The sequence below is a fragment of the Microcebus murinus genome, chromosome 10, assembly GCF_040939455.1.
Source record: "Microcebus murinus isolate Inina chromosome 10, M.murinus_Inina_mat1.0, whole genome shotgun sequence".
NCBI classification, from domain to species: domain Eukaryota; kingdom Metazoa; phylum Chordata; class Mammalia; order Primates; family Cheirogaleidae; genus Microcebus; species Microcebus murinus.
In genome coordinates this window covers 11,754,763-11,773,223 of record NC_134113.1, presented here as the reverse complement: position 1 = coordinate 11,773,223, position 18,461 = coordinate 11,754,763, and the positions used below count along the sequence as shown (strand labels likewise).

Here is an 18,461-nt window from a genome sequence, read left to right as displayed (position 1 = left end):
CAGCAAGTTCAAGTACCATAAGCCTGTACTTATTCTTGTGTTTTTAAAACAAGTAATGCATGCACGTAATACAAAATTCAAAAGGCATACAATAAAAATTTTTTGTTGGTATAATTTTTTATACATACAATAAAAATTAAGTCTTAGGGCCGGGCGCGGTGGCTCACGCCTGTAATCCTAGCTCTCTGGGAGGCCGAGGCGGGCGGATTGCTCGAGGTCGGGAGTTCAAAAATTAAGTCTTTGCCTACACAGGTATTCCTCTGATCTTCAGAGTCTTTCTTCAGGGGCAACTACTGAAAAGTCTGTGTTTCCTGGAGAAAAGAGTCTATGTATACATGGATATATACTTTCTTCATCACATGAATAGTAGCAAACTATACATTTTTCTGCACTTTGAATTTTACACTTGATGTAGAGAGTGTTCTGTGTCTGTTTATATAGAGCTGCCTAATTTGTTTTAATGGGTACATGATTTTCCTTTGCACGTATGTACCTTATTTTATTTAGCAGATTTCCAGTAAAAGAGCATTTTGGTTTTTCAATTTTCTGCTATTTCAAATAATGCTGCAATGTATATTCTTACACACAGATGTAAGAGTACCTTTAGGATAAATTCCTACCAATGGAACTGTGGGTGAAAGAATATGTACATTTTATATTTTAACAGACATTGCTAAAAAGCTCTTCATGGAAGTTATGTGACTTTTCACCCCCATGGACAATATGAGTACCTATTTCTCTACTTATTAATACATTGTGTTATCACATTTTCATTCTAATTTATAGTGGTTCCATAAACCTCCCCCAATAAACCTCAGGTTCTGTAACAACACGCTTTTAATTCTATAACCCCAGGGTCTAGCAGTGTTTAGCATATTAAATGTTGTTAAATAAATGAATGGCCATGCAAAAGGAAAAAGGCAAGGGCTTTTGCAGAATAAGAGAAGTTTACTTTTAATATACAGAACAAAGTGCTTAAAATACTAATAATTTTTCCCTTTTAGAGAAAAAGGAAGACAGGGAAAGAAGAAAGAATGGATGGATTAATTCTAATCTATTAAGAAAATTGTTTCTTCTAGAGGTTTTCAAAAAACAGGAAAGATTAGTACCTGTCTGAAATAGTTAAGTATTGTCCTACCTTAAAGTATACAGTCTTTCTTCAAAATGCCATGAAAGCTGAAGGGACTCCAATGCAATTCCTGAAGGAACAGTACGATTCCTTCTCTGAAACTGCCGTAAGAGACCAAAGCTTCTCACATCAACATGCTTTTTATACAACTTCCAAAAAAGCTGACTCTCATTATGTGTTATACACAATCACACAGTCAATTAATATTTCATACCTTCTCTTCTGTATAGTACCTGGCATAGTTAATGCTAAAAATCTTTCAGTGACTAGAACAGAACCAAATTCTGCACTCCTCTGGTCAGCTTGTGTTTGCCATCTGGTACCTCGGCTTTGTGCTACAATAATCACCATCACAATAGATAATACTTAAATAAAACTGTATTGACTCATTTAATACAACAGCCTGGTGAGGAAGAACCTATTTTACAAATGAAAAAGGGAAGCACAGAGGGGTTAAGTAACTTGCCTAAAGGATACACAGTTAAGTAAGTATAAACACAGAATTTGAATCTAGGCAGTCTGATACCAGAAAGGGCCCTCTTAACCCAATATTTGAATACAGTGTGATAACTGCTCTGACAGAGGTATTCACAGAGTGTGTTACCAAAGCACTATGCTGTAATATATTAATATACCCTGTGAACACCTCTGTCAGAGCAGTTATCACACTATATTAAAATTATCTGTATATCCATCCACTACCCCACTGCAAATTCAAGTCACTGTGCACCCACTGCAAATTCAAGTCACTACAGGACTAAGTAAATCCTTCAACTGGGTTTTAGGTCAAAAAGTGGAATAAGAAAATACTATGTCTATTCCTCAGGCCTGCACTTCACATTTCCTACACTGGTACTTCTATATGCCACCATTTCCTAAAACTCATCTCTTCTAAGGTAAGATCTGTAACATCTCAAGTGTGTGCTGCTTCCCTAGAGATGCTGGCCAGATCTCTCAAACTGCCTTGGAGTCGTGAAGCGCTGCAGAGATCCACACTACCATTCTTGCCCGGCAGAATGCCCCCAGCATAGTTCCCACCCCCCAAAAGCCACTAGCCTGGATCAATGACTCTTATCAGGAGCATGGAGTAACTTGAGCCACCTGCCAACCCATCTCTCGACTGCTAGGACAGGCGCTTTCTGCTATCAGGTTGCACAAATGCCTGGAAACCTTATACTGGGTGTGAAGGAAAAAGCAATAGGGGAAACAGCACAGCATCTGGTGCCCTGCTGCTTCCATCCACTGCTTGGGGAAGAAGCACTGACCTGTGTGACATGGGCCACAGAGATGGAGCAGGCCTAACTCATCCACTGCAGAGCCCTGGGACCACAGAGATCATATAGCGAGATTAGGACCGAATGGAGGTCAAAATTCATCTAGAGTGAGAGACACATCCCCACTGGCCCCATTCTCCATTCTCCTAACAGCTGGAATGCTACCCTCTATAATATCCTCATGGAAACAAAGGCTATTGCAGAAACAAACTCTGAAATGCATAATTTTATTTCATATCTTTAAATGCAGAAGTCTATAAAGATTCACTGGAGTCAAGCCTACGTTTGAAATTCTTAATTCTGTACCTGAATCAGAATCCACTAGTACCCAGTAAATAAAAGAAAAATTTCCCATTTGTTGAACCATATCTACTAGCTCCCATCAAGTGTCAGTCACAGAGGACCATATCCCAGGGAAGAAGAATATTTACTCAATCCCAGGCCTTTCCACAAATGTAGGGATTAAGTGCAGCTAAAAGCAATTATGGCTGCTGAGATGGGAACATCTATTAGGAACTAAACCTTCCTTTCTCATAATTCAACACCAAACTTGGTTCACTGAACAGCATCCTGACAGCAGTGACATTCAATCAGGATAAAGCTGGGCATTTGGGATATGTCTAGTATACACGATGTCATAATGAATAAAAATCACACTGCAGCTAGATTCCATGTGCTCAAGGCAGATCCTGAGTATCATTACTAACTCAATGACAAATATGATATCTGACCCACAATATGCCCTATCAGTACAAAAAGACAGACCAGGAGCAGCTGCCTAGGGCAGATGGAGAGCTGATAGTATCTAACTTTTACTAAGACGTCTCTAAAAGGTATCATCAGTCACGAATTGTAGGGAATTCATGTGCAAGAACAGAGATCCTGTGATTCCATGATTCCATTAAAATGAAGAATCATGCCGTATGAGGTCCTGTACTGATCAGTCATCCTTACCAGAGACATTTAGATATAGTTTTCTCAAGTAGACCAAAACAATCCTAATTCCAGAAAGCTAACAATTGAAAAAATCTAAAAATTGATATGAAATTATCCCCAAATAGAGACTAAAGCCAATCAAAGTGCAGAATAACATGCAAATTAATACTATCATTTGAGTTTTTGAAAGAAATAGTATGTAGGCAGTCTTTGGAAGAATACCCAGATAACTAATCATATTGGTTATCTCCAAAAAAAACAGGTAGTTGGGAGAAGGTAGAGATTTTTCTTACTCTTCAATCTTTTGCATATTTTCAATCATTAACCATGTGATTATATACTTGAAAAATAAATGTAAAATAAAAACCAACTCCATCCAAGAAACCCTCAGAGAAATCACACCAAGTATTAATAGTAAAAAAGATTAAGAAATGAAAGGTTCCACTGAGCCCTAAACCTAAAAGTTTGAGCTATTGCTTGCTCTCACATACTCTCTGAGCCTGAGATATCTTTTCCATAAAAATGAGTATATAAACTATTTTCCCTGACTAAAGCAGACAGCTGGTCCAGATAATTTCTAGATGCCTTCAGCTCTGATATTATACTACTCACCATTATCAATCCATTGATTGATTATCATCCATTATTCAATAGACAATAAAATTAGAGATGGGGTAACTTTGAGGCAAAAATCCAACCAACAAACAATAAAAAACCAGTATGCATACCTCAACCAATTATCCCAGTTCTATATGAATCAGGTCTCAGGTAATGGGTAAATTGTTTTCAATATTAAATATATATGGCATGCAAAGACATGAAGTACCCATTTGCTCCATTCCTCATCAGTTATACCCTTTTGGTCTTAGGGGCCATGAAAAGGCACTGGATAAAGAGCCAGCCACAAGATCTAAGTAGGAGCATCAGCTTTGTGACTTCCTCGTCATGGAAATGACACCACCTGAAAAATGGGAGGAAGAATCACCTATTGTTCAGGGTTATTGTGGGAACTAAATAAGGACCTGTGGGAAGCATTTTATAAACTACAAAATATAACATAAACTTAACTATTACTATGTGCAATTTTAGTCACCATGCTTCAAATCCGGAGATGGTGATTACAGAAAAAGCAACAAAAATTATTAAGGAGATTAAAAAAAATAGATTGTATAAAGGCGGATCTATTTTTTTAAACACACATTTATTTATTGGGTTCTTTTTTTCTTTTTGAGACAGAGTCTCTCTATTGTCCAGGCTAGAGTGCCATGGTGTCAGCCTAGCTCATAGCAACCTCCAACCCCAGGGCTCAAGCAATCCTCCTGCATCAGCCTTCCTAGTAGCTGGGACCACAGGTGCACACCACAATGCCCAGCTAATTTTTCTATTTTTAGTAGAGACGGGGGTCTCACTCTTGCTCAGGCTGGTCTCGAACTCCTGCGCTCAAGCAATCCTCCCACCTCAGCCTCCCAGAGTGCTAGGATTATAGGCATGAGCCACTGCACCCGGCATATTTATTGGGTTCTTATTATGATAGATCCCTGGCACTGACAGAGGGGACAAGGATACAAGGATTAAGAGACTGGCCTTGTCTAAGGAATTCAAAAGCACTAGGGTACAAGAAAATAGGACTGAGTAATAATGATAAAAACAGTTATTATAGGCCGGGCGCGGTGGCTCACGCCTGTAATCCCAGCTCTCTGGGAGGCTGAGGCAGGTGGATTGCTCAAGGTCAGGAGTTCGAAACCATCCTGAGCAAGAGCAAGACCCCATCTCTACTATAAATAGAAAGAAATTAATTGGCCAGCTATATATATAGAAAAAATTAGCCAGGCATGGTGGCACATGCCTGCAGTCCCAGCTACTTGGGAGGCTGAGGCAGGAGGATTGCTTGAGCCCAGGCGTTTGAGGTTGCTGTGAGCTAGGCTGACCCCATGGCACTCACTCTAGCCTGGGTAACAAAGCAAGACTCTGTCTCAAAAAAAATACTATGTTGTCAGGCCCTGAACTAAGAACATTACATACATTATCTCTTAATTCTCACACTAATCCTATAGCATATTCTACAAAGGGAGAAGCGGAGGCTTAGATAAGTTACATAACTTAACCAAGATCACACAGCTGTGAAGTAGAAAAGCTAGGACTCCACCTCAGGTCTATCTGTTTGCACGGCTATTATTCTATTTTTTATAATCTTGGAATGGGAAAAGCTTTTCTAAGCATCACACACACAGAGAAATCAGTAATGAAAACTTTAACAGACCCTATTACATTAAAAAAAATTAACCTCTGCTATAGTTAATAAAAAAAGAAGCAAAAGAACATGGAGTATGCTAGGTAGCGTAAAAAAGAAAGGAATAACACAAACTAGTAACTGTGGTTACTTTTTTGGTGAAGGGGGTAGGAGCAGGGATGAGAGTAAAGCATTTCACTATATTTCACTAAATATATTTTTATGATTTAGAATTAGGAATTAACTTAGAGTAGGATATCTGGGCACAAATCCTGGTTTCGATAAGTCAGTTTGGAAAATGCTACATAATAGCTCACACATAATATGGTGTGATTTTTTTTTAATTTGTTTAATTCTCATTTCCAAAGTTATTTAACTTTTTTTGGCAGAATAATACCTATTTATCATTTCTCAAAGAGCAATAAATGAAATACATCTTGGGATACTAAAGTTAAACAAGTTAACAATTTCCTTGCATAAAACAGGATCCTAGACCAGTCAAATTTTTTAGATTTCTTCAAGCTCTTGTTAAATCAAGTACTTACTATTTGCCTAAAACTAACACTGCAAAAAATAACTTATAGTGAAGCTAAAATCCAAGAAAGCTAAATGATCCCTACACCAGGCACAACAAAATTGAATAAGGGATTCTTAAAATGGCTTCCCAGTATTGTAAAGCAAAGCCTATGGGCTAACACTTAACTTCAAACTATTCCTAGAGAAAGAAATGCAAAGTAAGCATAAAAGAAACACAAACAGATATTAGTAAGTTAACAGCTGACAAAAATCACCTGATAAGCACCCTTCTGAAAGGTTTCTGCTATGTGCACCCAGGCATTAATGTTTAAATCCAAAGAGGTAATGCCAAAGTTAACCAACTGATCTCCACCATTGTAAAACAGCCAGCTCAAAGCCAAAATGTTACAGCAAAAAGATCTACTTACCATCACAACAAGTAGTTAAAGACCTATAACAAGGTAGGGGAACAAAAGATGTCTGTAATAAGTAATGAGCAGCAGCAGCTGGGGATGAAGAGGAGGTGACCAACAGAAATATTAATTTCTAAACCCAGGTAAACACCTTTTGAATATGATCACCTCAAAGTCTTAGAAGATATCAAAGCTAGCCAAATGAGCTTATTAAGAGTCATGAGTGGCCGGGGCACCGTGGCTCACACCTGTAATCCTGGCACTCTGTGAAGCAAAGGTGGGTAGAACTTGAGCTCAGAAGTTCAAGACCAGCCTGAGCAAGAGTGAGACCCCCAAGTCTACTAAAAAACAGGAAAAAATTAGCCAGACTCGGTGGAGTGTGCCTGTAGTCCCAGCTACTCAGGAGGCTGAGGCAGCTGGATCACTTGAGCCCAGGAACTGAAGGTTACAGTTAGCTATGAAGATGCTACTAAACTCCAGCTGGGGCAACAGAGTGAGACTCTGTCTCCAAAAAAATAGAGTCATGAGTGAGACTATGGCTTCAAGTTTGAATACAACATACAGCAAAATTTGTATGTGAGCATAACAAATACAGGCATATAAGAAATGTACTGCTTTAAGTAATAGGTGTATAGCATTACTCTCCATTCTTTTAAACAAGCTATTTCTGTCGCTCTCACAAAGAGATGCACAGCATAAGACCAGGGTCATACTTTCAAAACAAGTACTACCAGCTCCCTGTAAGCTTTGCCAAAGCTCCCACTATGAGAGGCAGCCAATGTGGAGACTTCCTGAAGTTCCAACAAAGTCCTCAAACCCATTGTGCCAGCCACTGACAGTGACAGTGTTCCTGGAAGCCTGTATGAGGTGCACACCAATGAGGTAAAGCTGTGTGGATGCTGGGAGCCACCACAAAACATCTTCCAATTTTGCCAGTTTTTGCTGTGAAATCACACTATCCCATCCCCTGGAAACCAAGAAACAGCAGGTGAAAACTGTCAAAGCCACATATTCAGAATGATTAGGAGACAAGCCAGTCTGATTAGGGGATAAGCAACCTCATTTGTAGATGCTTTTGCAGAAGGAGGAACTAAATAAAAAAGGGGGAGCTAAAAAAAGGTCTACAACTCCTGCCTTCTACCCAAAATTATTAACCACCCTCTCAAGAATGTCTGTGGAGCACTGAACTACAGAAGAGGAAAAAAAAAAAAAGGACAAGAAAAAAAAGCAAAACAAATTTAAGGCTGTAAGTGTGACTATATAAAAATCCAACCAAGCACAGTGGCTCATGCCTGTAATCCTAGCACTCTGAGAGGCGGAGGCAAGGGGATAGCTTGAGGTCAGGAGTGCGAGACCAGCCTGAACAAGAGCGAGACCCCGTCTCTACTAAAAATAGAAATAATTAGCTGGGCGTGGTAGTGCCTGCCTGAAATCCCACCTACTCGGGAGGCTGTGGCAGGAGGATCGTTTGAGCCCAGGAGGTTGCTGTGAGCTAGGCTGACGCCATGGCACTCGCCCAGGCAACAGAGTGAGACTCTGTCTGAATAATTAATAAATAAATAAATAAAATTCCCAAGAGACGATGACCTATGAAACTCAGCTCCAAGTAACAGAGCTAACTATGCAGCTGCTTTCCCACTCTCCTAACATCCAAGATAAACAGAGCAAGCCCATCAAGAAGCCCCACGAACTTCCAGGAAAAGAGAATCAACATCCTCCTGTCTCAGGACAAGCCACATACCCACAATTAATCCCTGAATGAAATCCATACAGGTCTGCTTTGGAAATCATTCTGGCTGACAGCAATTAATGTATCCTCCTTCGAACAACTGCCAATATGTACAGGAAAAAGCTGCTCAAAGAAAAGCAATGGGAAGAAATTCCCATGACCCTCCTCTGTCCAAAAGCATTCCAACTCAAGCAGTAGCTGGAGGTCACATTCAGACCCCACCGTGCCCCCAGGCCCTGTCTGTAGTTCCTCTAGTTCTACTAATACAGTTTCTGCCCCCACCTCAATCCCCAGAGCTGGGAGAGTCCCATAGCCACCCCACCCATTCCTCACAATAAATCATGCTTTGCTTGTGCTATTTCCAATTAGAATCTAACAAAATGAATGTAGCCAGAGGGAAAAATAAACAGTATGCCTCCTCAAAAACCACATGCCTGGAATAAAATATCTAATGCCCAGTGTAAAATCTTTTTTCTCAACAAAGGAGAAACCAAGGAATCAGCCTCTACATGGGAAAAATCACACATACGTGGGTGTTATCTGGGGACCTAGATCCCTAAAAAAACCCAACTATTATGGTTGAACAGACCCATGTGGAAATCTAAACCTCAAAGACTGTTTTCCACCCTTGGGAAAATAGGTTTTTAAGCATTCAACCATTATCATTTGACAATTCAAAAATGTCATCTACTTCATAAGTGGCATTTATCATGCATCCCCTGCCTTGAATCCTCAGCTGAAATTTCCAGATGCCACGTATGTGCAGGACACGTCAGAAGGAAGTGATATTACCAGCTGCTCTCTGTCATTCCCTTCTTAGAAGTTATTTTATTCATTCAGAACAGAAAAAGCCAGAGAAGAGTCCCCTAACTAAACTAGTAAGAGAAGTCTCAAAGCTGGAGAACAGTCAAGGATTATATAGGAGCCCAAACCCAGAAGCCAAAAGTGAAAGGGGAGGGGAAAACAAGTGCCAAAGAGAATTCTTGTAAAATACTCTATGAATGTTATCTGTAAAGCTAAGATTTAAAAGAACTGTATCAAACTTACTTATTTTCAAAGATATCCAATATGAGTGATCTGAAAAATAGCATGTATTTTGTGAAGTATCTCAACTTGGTATTTTTCCCAAATCCACAAAAACAAGCTATAATAGCTGATGAAATTCCCTGGTTGAGAAGGGAAAGGTTAAGGTCCACAGTTGATCAAATGGCTCTAGTCCCAAATGGTGGTAATATGTGCAAACTGCAACACTCCAGAATCCCTCAGCAGCACTGTAAAATGGTAGATCAACAGACTGCTCCAATGAATTGGAACAGGTTGCCTCTAACTGCCCCTCTCACTTGTGTGGTTCCTCTTTTTTCCTTAACCACACTATCACAAAGGAGCTTTTTACATACACACATGTGCATTCAATTAATATCTCAGCACAGGAAACTAAATATCAGGTTGCTGTGCCCACCCAACACATTCTGCCCATCAAATTCCACCCCAGCTTCTGTTTTCAGAGACCCCTCTTTCACCTTTAACCTTGATATCAATGGAAAGATCAGGTAACAGTCACATATCACACAATACCCAGTCTTCACAGGAGCTGGAAAGCAGACCAAGGGCTAGAACCCCCAACCCTAGCCTGGGAAAATCTGGAGAAACAATTAAAGCCATCTGTAGGTCCCAACTGAGAAGCAGGAAGACAAAGTTCAATTCAACAAGAATGACAGTTTTTTGACACATGGGCCCAGGCACAGCGCAAAATGCTATGGATCCCTAAAGATCCCTTGAGGATCTTGCAGTCTTCGAAGGAGTTGAGGGGGAGATACTTGATCAAATGTTAATCTAAAAAGTCCTATAACAGAGCTATGGACAGGATGTTTTAAAAAACAGCAGGAGTGTGGGAGGGATAGGAGTAATCACAAAAGGCATCCAGGAAAAATCAATATCCAAACTGATTCCTGAAGACCGATTCTTACAAATGAGAGAAAGGAAAGAGAAGATGCAGGAACATTGGGTAGAAGAAACAGAAACAAAGCACAGAAGTATGCATTAGCCTGGGTGGCACCGTATGCCCAGGAAACTCTAAGTCCCTGGACATGGACTTGGAGGTGGAATACAGAAAGAGATGGGGCTAGAAAGGTAGGCAGAAGTCAGACCAGAAAGACCCAGTAATCCAAACAAGAGAATGGACTTTATCCAGATGTCAAACACAAGCTTTCAAGTGATTTTAAGGAGTAACAGTCAGATGGCACTTTTAGATAGATCACTCAGTTAGCAGTCTGGAGGGTGCATTTGAAGAAATTGAAGAGGGACCACAAGAGACAACACAAAGGCATCCCAACTTCCACAAACCAAAATGAGAACAAAAAGTACTGTCTATATGAAGCAACACATTTGCCAACAAAGCTTACAAATTTGAAACACAACATTTTCACTGCTCTTGCATCAGATGTACCACTAAAACAGCCAGTGAATCTGTTACTCATCCTCCCAGTAGAGATCCCACGGGTTCTATGAAATATCCACATCCCTAAAGCAGGCACTAAGATACTTCAGTAGTCCTTTCACTCCTCAGCAAAGAGTTAATTGTCTCCCCTTCCTATAACCAGAGAGACCACAATGAAAAGGTTCATTCCCCTCTTCCACCCTGGATGACTAGCAAATGAAGTTTCCCGGTTTAACACTCCACCCATCCCTAGTAGTTTCCAACTCTGGCACTCAATCAGAAGCGTATTAACCACTCCATGCTGATCAGTAAGCAGGAACTTACTGAGTACTGTATAGCAGGATGCAAGGAAAGCAAAAAATAAACATTTAGTGCTGGGTTCCCTGACAGGCACTTTAAGTAATCACAGTGATTCATTGCAGTAGTTTATAAGAGTACATATTAATTCTCCCAATTCACAAATGTGTAAGCACGAGCTCAGAGATGTTCAATATCTTGCCAAAGGTCATTCTTTTGATAAATGGAGCAGCTAGGATTCAAATCCAAATATGAGATGGATAAATGTGTTTCCTTATTACATCATACTTCAAGTATATATGGATAATAAATATGATTATATATTAAGGTTGGCAATAATAAGAGTAATAACATCTCCTTTTTAAAAATAGAAGGGGGACCCATATCCTTTCATCTTCAGATTAAGGCATCATTCAGAAAAGTCACAATTGTGTGATCACAACTGGAATCTCCAAATGCTACTAAAAAGGTCACTCTTGAGCATTAGTAACCGAAAAATGTTCAGACTCAAATAATCAAAGCAACCTGGCTATACTGCAGGAAAATATACCAAATTTTCCATACATTTTCCCTTCAGAGTCCCTAAGACAACATTTAGAAAAAACCTCATGGCTGATCCCTTGCTCGCTCTTGAGTAAGTTCCCAAACTATTTAGCCCACCCAAATTACAGAAATGTGCCCAGGATTCACATGGCAGTTCTGATCCGATTTGTCCCAATCCTGGCTCAAGCAGCTTTGTACTACCCTCATAACTAGATCAGCGCCAGCCAATGGGTTTATTCAAGCTGATCTGTGATGGATTAGATAATGAAACCTTAGCCATGTAAGCTGCCTGCTTGTATTGGGGCTGTAGAGGAGAAGAATAAGAAACTCAATACTCCTAGGGGCCATGTAAAACACCAAATGCACTCTCCATCCCTCATTCCATCTGTTTGCTCACGCTCCAGTTACTGTCATTTCCTTTCCATCATCTCTGTCGTTCTTCTCTCCTGTCTTTGAAGGAAGTACACATTTGCCTCAGAATAAAGATGTTTACTATGCTTTATGAATGTATGTCAACAAAAATCAAAACAGATCCGCTCACTAAAATGACTCTTTATTGTTTCTAAAAATTACTTAAGCCTGACATCAAACTGAAGGCCTGAATGATATTAAACTAGAAATTCACTAGCAACTTTCTTGTTTACACTAAGTAGTATACTGACTTTCTTTCTCCCCAGTCCTGTAATCTTGAGGCCTGTCTGCACCAGTCTGTTTTATAACAAAATGAAAGTTAAATGTCTAGTTAGCTTCTGTTGTGTTCACGTATCAGTGTGATAGAGAAAAAAATGACAACGTGGCTAGAAGATAGGAGAGAAAGTTGGGAGACAAATTCAACTCAGGCTAATCTCTTAAATCACTCTGAAGAATTCTACTTTGAAATCTGATTTTCTCCCTCTCAAATACATTCCCGGCTTTATATTCGCAGGCTTCCTTGTGAGGCGTGAAAAAATACAGTAATTTTTTTCATAACTGTGTCTCAGTTTCTTCATCTACACCCTGGTAGTATTATGGGCTAAAAGTCTGTGTCCCTCCAAAACACACATATTGAAGCTCTAACCCCCAGTGTGACAGTATTGGGAGGTGGAGCCTTTGGGAGCTAATCTGGTTTAGATAAAGTCATGAGGACTCCCATGATGGCATTAGTGAGTGGCCTTACAAGAGAAGGAAGAAACTGCAGACTATTTCTCTCTCCAAGAGCACACACTGAGGAAAGTCTATGTGAACACACAGTGAGAAGGCAGCTGTCTGAAAGCCAGGAAGCAGGTCCTCATCAGACACCAAATCTGCTGGCACCTTGATCTTGGACTTCCCAACTTCCAGAACTCTAAGAAATAAATTTCTGTTGTTTAAGCCACCCAGTCTACGGCATTTTGTTGTGGCAGCCCAAGAAGACTAAGACAGAGATGAAAAATTCAGTAATCTTACTGAGATGTTGTTCTTGAAATTACTTGTAAGGAAAGCATGTAATTTTTATAACTCTACTCAAATGATAACATCATGCTCAGTTTCAGCACCAAATATCCAAATGATGGTCCAAAGAGACATTCAACTAGGAGGAAATAAACCAGAAATAAGCAAATGGAAAGATAAACTACTTCAATGAACACAGCATCTACAAAGCAACTACAGGTTACCTGGAACCCCTTCCCTGACACCAGGAAGAAAGTCTTCCTACTACTAAAATCAACCACTAACATGAACAATTGCTGAACCCACTTGGCTAAACTGGATTTCTGACTCTATGGTCAGAAGCAGTTACTCAACCATATAATAATCACACACCAATGTTTCACGACCATAAAGAATTTTGCAGAAAACTGTAAGTAGTAATTAAGGTGCATCTTACTGTATACAATGGCTAAATTGTTTATATTTACTAGAAAAGCTGACCAAAAGAATTCATTCCCCAGTACATTTTATAGAGCCTAAATCTCATACATATCAAACTTGCTTGTGAAATGAACCTCTAATATCCCTACATTTAACTTTCCACCAAGTTAGAGTACATTATTTCCAAGTACTCTCTTTAACAAGTACATTTCTCAAACCAAACGTCAACTTTCCAGTTGAATTGTCACTTCCCTCCTACTCCATGGTTCAGGTTTCTATACTTCTATACTACTTCCAGGGCTGCAGTGACTCCTCTTCCATCCACATAAAGCTTTTATGTACTGCCCTTGAAGGCATCGACCATTCCTCTCTCCTAAGGTTCCTTCTGAGCCTAAGGATTATAACACAAGCACCAGGGACTCTCTGGAGTCCCCTAAGCTCCACTTTGGGAAGTAATGATTTGCTCCAAAAGCTTAGTGACTACAACTGAAAGGGGTTCAGCTTTGGGATCTGAAGCTTAGCACTGCAGCTCCATTTAGTAACCAACCTTGGGAAATTAATTCCAGCAAATGTCTTTATTCTGTAAAAGGGGGATAATCCTTTGACACTCAAAGGGATTGGGGAATTTTGTGATAGTGGCCTCACACCAGAATTGCATAATTTTTTAAGTCCTTAACTATTTGTAAAAGGTAAATTTCAACTTCAATTTAACAGGTATTGAGCACTTAACATGTTCCCAAAACTGTTAGGTATTATGAAGAATAAACACAAAGGATATAGAGTTCCTATCTTTTAGAAGCTTACAATCTTAGTAGAGAAACAAGAATAATAAAACAATTAAGGGACAATGCAAGATGATGCATAATTAAGCATCAATATACCAGGAGGCAAGAGTAGGGTGTGACTGATGTAAACAAAGCTGTCAGGGAAGGCTTCAGGAAGGGAGCTATGACCTCAGAAAAACTCCATTTGTGCTAACCCATAAGAAAAAAATGTGTGTTTTAAGACAAACCCACATACCAAAAAGACTGGCTACACTAAGACTTTTAAAGTGTGTATTTACATAGGGCCGATAGACATTTCTAAACCACTGATATCATCTCCTAAGACTGCCAACCCCACCTAGCTCTGCTCTAGCAACACTGGTCTCCTGTTCTCAAACACACCAAGAACACTTCTTTCTCAATGCCTCTGCACCCTCAGTTCCTCTACTTGAACCCTCTTCCTGCAAACATCTAAATGGTCCATTCCCTCACATCATTCAAAGGTCATGAAAAAGGCCTTCCCTCACCATCTTCATCATTCTCTAGCCCTTTCCCTACTTTATTTTTTTTTTTAGCCCTATCACCACCTAAGAATAGTTGCTGATTTCTTTATTAGATGTCTCTTCCCATTAGAATATTAGTTCCATGAGAGCTGAAGGTTCTTTTGTTCACTAATATATCACCGAGGGTTAAAACAGCCTGGCATATATATAGCAGCTGCTCAATAAACATGAATAAATGAATATTAATTACATCTACATGCACACTTTTAAAAAAACCTTTTCACCCATACCTAGACTGTATGCATCCTAAGGACAGGTAACTTGACTTAGATTTTTTAGAAGATAACTTAGAAATCATCTTATCATTTTATAGCAAAGGAAACAGAGGCCCCCAAATAAAAGATTTCCCCAGAAACACACAGCTAGGTAAAGGCAGGGAGCTAAATCAACGATGATTTAAATACCCATGTGACATGGTGGGATGGAACTACAGCAATGAGAACATATAAAGTAAAAAATAAAGAGCATCCACAAACTGACACAGAGTGTAAAACAGAGTATCAGTGGTACAGTTCTCAGCTGCCAACTTGTACACAAAGGACCTAATGCACTCCTTCCTCTGCATACCCCCAAAGTCGTTATACCCTGCTCCATTTCCAAATATCACTATCCTTAGCCAATTTTAAGGCAACCATCAAATAATAGGTTCCAGAAGTAAAGAAGGGAAAGGGAAGGGGGTCTCACTATTAACTATGATCGACAGAAACAATTATACATAAATACATACATAGCTATGCACACACACCAAGTAGAAATACTCACCAGCACCTATATCCAGCCTTTCTTCCTTACCATCAATGTTAGCCCAACTCACCTGAAGTCTCCCCACATTCCTCTGTTTTTTCCATGGCCCTGAGCTTTTACTTCTCACAATCCCTCTACCTGACAGTTTTAATGGAGAATAAAAGCAGGCAAACAAAAGAATTCAAAAATAAACACCAGAGGGTCACTTTACCCAAACCAACAGAACAGGGTGGATTCTGCAAAGGAGACCAAGAAGCACACAATAAATATGCTAGGCTTAAGTACAGCTGTCTCTAACACAGGAAGTTGGGCAGAGCCTTGAAAAGCATGGAGCAGAGCATAGGAAGTCTTAGCACTGCAGAGATTTCCAAGAGTAGTGTAATGGAGAGAGCACAGGAATAGGAATTAGAAGACCAGGCTTCTAGTTCTAGTTTGACTAACTGGGTGGCCCTTATGCAAGTCACTGGTCTTCTCTAGACTTTTAATTCCCCGTCTATAAAAAGAAAAAGGTGGCCAAAACATGTTGGTACTTGAATCCCTTCCAAAAAAAAAAAAAACAATGAGGACTCTCCTCCACCAAAAAGTGCACATAAACTATTCTGCCTAAGAATCTTCCCAGTCTATTCAAGTTAAGAACCCCTAGAAAAGATGTCTAGTTCCTTCTAACATTTTATGATTCTAAGAGAATTAGGGAGGTATCTACACAATAGCTGATAGATGAGCATCACCATTTCATAGCAAGTATTTTCTGAATAGAGATCAAATCCTAAAACCTATGAAGGTCTCAAGCTCTTCTTCAAAGTACAAAGCCAACTGACATCATCGATGCCGTTCCCATTCCCTACCTAAATCAACCAGCTTCTCCCTGAGTCTAGAACTCAGAAATCAGTCTTCTAATGGCCCTATAAATTTTTTTATAGCTCAGAATATTAAAGAGCTATTTGGTGTCCTGGTGATGTAGGATGCAACTGGCAAAGTACAAGAGGGACACGTCCAGTGTTTCTTCAGGCTCATTAGCATGCTCCACAAAGTTAATGAGACAGCACCACCGTGTCCCCACAGCACTACCAAACTCGAGTACTTCACACACTCCGTGTAACTGATTTAACCCACAATCTCTGCCACATCCCCTTTCGGCTCTCTCGAGGAGTTTTCTTGCTTTTCACTCCTTCCCTTCACATGCCGCTTTCCTTCCCCATTCCAGCGTGTGCCAAGGGCTGCCAAAAAGGTACTCCCTCTTCGGGGAGCTTTCCCACCAGGTCCCCTCGTCCTCGACTCAGCCCAGCGGCTCTTCTCTGGACAACAGACTCAGGATTTCCCGGCTTCCACTCCACCCCAAGGAACTAAGCAAGGGTTTGGGGAAATGGAATCCATCTGAACCATGTCCGATTTCCCCCCAAAACCTAGTCACTCGTCGTGCCCCTCGTCCCCTCAGAAATCAGGACCTCTCGGCACACCAGGATCCCCCTGCATCCTTCTTTTCCTACCTACCCCGAGCTCGCCCCACCTTCCAACCAGGCCCCGACCCGTCCCCTCCCACCTCCAACCCGGGACCCCAGGAAGCCCTCCCCTCTCCAAGCCAGGTAGCCCGGGACCGCCACTCACGGCCCCGCACCCCCGCGATAACGGGGCGCCAGTCCCGCGCGGTCACCTGCATCCCGCCGCCGCCGTCGGCCGCCGCCTCCTCGGTGCGCGGCCGCTTGCTCAGGCCGGGTTCGGCTTCGTCTCCTCCCGCTCCGGGAACCGGCAGCTCCAGCTCCGACTCCCGCTTCATGCCCCGGGCAGCGGCGCCGGGCCCGAGCTGAGGCGACTGCTGCGGCTGGGCGCCCTCCGCCATCCGCCCGCGCCCCCCTCGCCTCCGGGAGCCGGGCGACCCGCGACAGGCCACCTCCCCCTGGGCCTCGGCCCCGACTGTCGCGACAGGCGGGCGCGCGCCTGCCCCCGCCCCCCCGCGTGCGTGCGTGCGTGCGCGCGCGCGCGGGCCCGGCGCCCCTCCGCGGCTCGCGCCTGCCGCCCCTGCCTGACCGCCCGCTTGTCGGCCGGGTTGTCGGCTCCGGGCCGCTGGCGGGTCGCGACGGGCACTCGCTCGCGCCCCCGCACGCACACGCGACACCCCGCCGGGCCCGCCGCGCCGCCCCGCCTCTCGCACTCCCAGAGCTCGCCCGGCGGCCCGCGCTCGCTCACTCACACTCTCCCTCACAACACGCCGGCCGAGGGAGGAAGGGGGCGGTCCGGGCTCCCGAGGCGTGGGGAGGGCTGTTTATTTGGGGGGAGGAGGGGCGCGAGGCAGGAACGAGCTGACTGGCCGGGATCCTCCGACCCGCCACTGTGGCAGCACCGGGAAGGCGGGGAGAGAGAAAGAGGGAGGGAGGGACCGGGATGTCGGACTCCAGCCTGCGCGGGAGGCTGTGGCGAGGGGGGCGGCGGCAGCGGCTGAGCCCGTGGAGGGGGTGGGGCCAGAGCCCCTCGGCAATCTCCGCCGCCTCCGCGCCGGTCGCCCGAGGGCGGCCGGGAAGAGATCGGGGAAGCTCGGGAATCTCCGGCACAGGCGCGGGATTGTCCTGGAGGCGCAGCGCGGCAGGAGTGCCAGCCTGTGCGGAGGGGGCGGGGCCTGTCTCCTTTCGGGGCGGGGCCGTAGCCAGGGGCGCGGGGGGGGGGGGCAGGCGGAGCTTGAGAGACCCAAGAGCCCGGGAGCAACTCCTGCTTGCAGGACTAGTTGTGTTGAATTGTGACCTGAGTTCACCCACTTGGTCGCCTTGGTTCCCGGGAAGAGAAGGGGCACTCTTTGAGAGGTGGGGTTCTTTGCTTCCTTTCCCGCAGAAGAATGGGGATCTCGAGTTAAAAGGTCCAGGAATGAAGCCACCCCTACATGGCTCTCCCCAGTTCTGACAGCTTTTACTCTAAGCATTAATTATTGTCACATTCCTAAGGATGGTAATAATACCTGATGTTTGTAAGAGTTTTATGGTTTGCAAATGCATTCACAGGCCCACTTTAAGGCTAGTGGTATAGGTAGAGTAAATACCATAATCTCCACTTCATTGATGATGAACCTG

General features: G+C 42.6%; 1 protein-coding gene across 28 annotated transcripts in view; it reads right to left on the bottom strand.

Annotated features, from left to right (window-relative positions):
- The window catches only part of RBFOX2 (RNA binding fox-1 homolog 2), a 281,289-nt gene extending 263,550 nt beyond the window's left edge, over positions 1-17,739 (bottom strand). For 2 of the 28 annotated variants that reach the window (XM_076007024.1, XM_012787061.2), the window contains exon 1: positions 17,057-17,725. In XM_076007024.1, coding sequence (XP_075863139.1) covers positions 17,057-17,242 — 186 coding nt within the window. In that variant the 5' untranslated portion in view covers positions 17,243-17,725. Of the gene's footprint in view, positions 1-17,056 lie in introns of all 28 variants that reach the window. The other 26 variants (XM_076007029.1, XM_012787059.2, XM_012787082.3 and 23 more) reach the window with 21 other exon arrangements.
- Between the last annotated feature and the right edge of the window lie 722 nt (positions 17,740-18,461).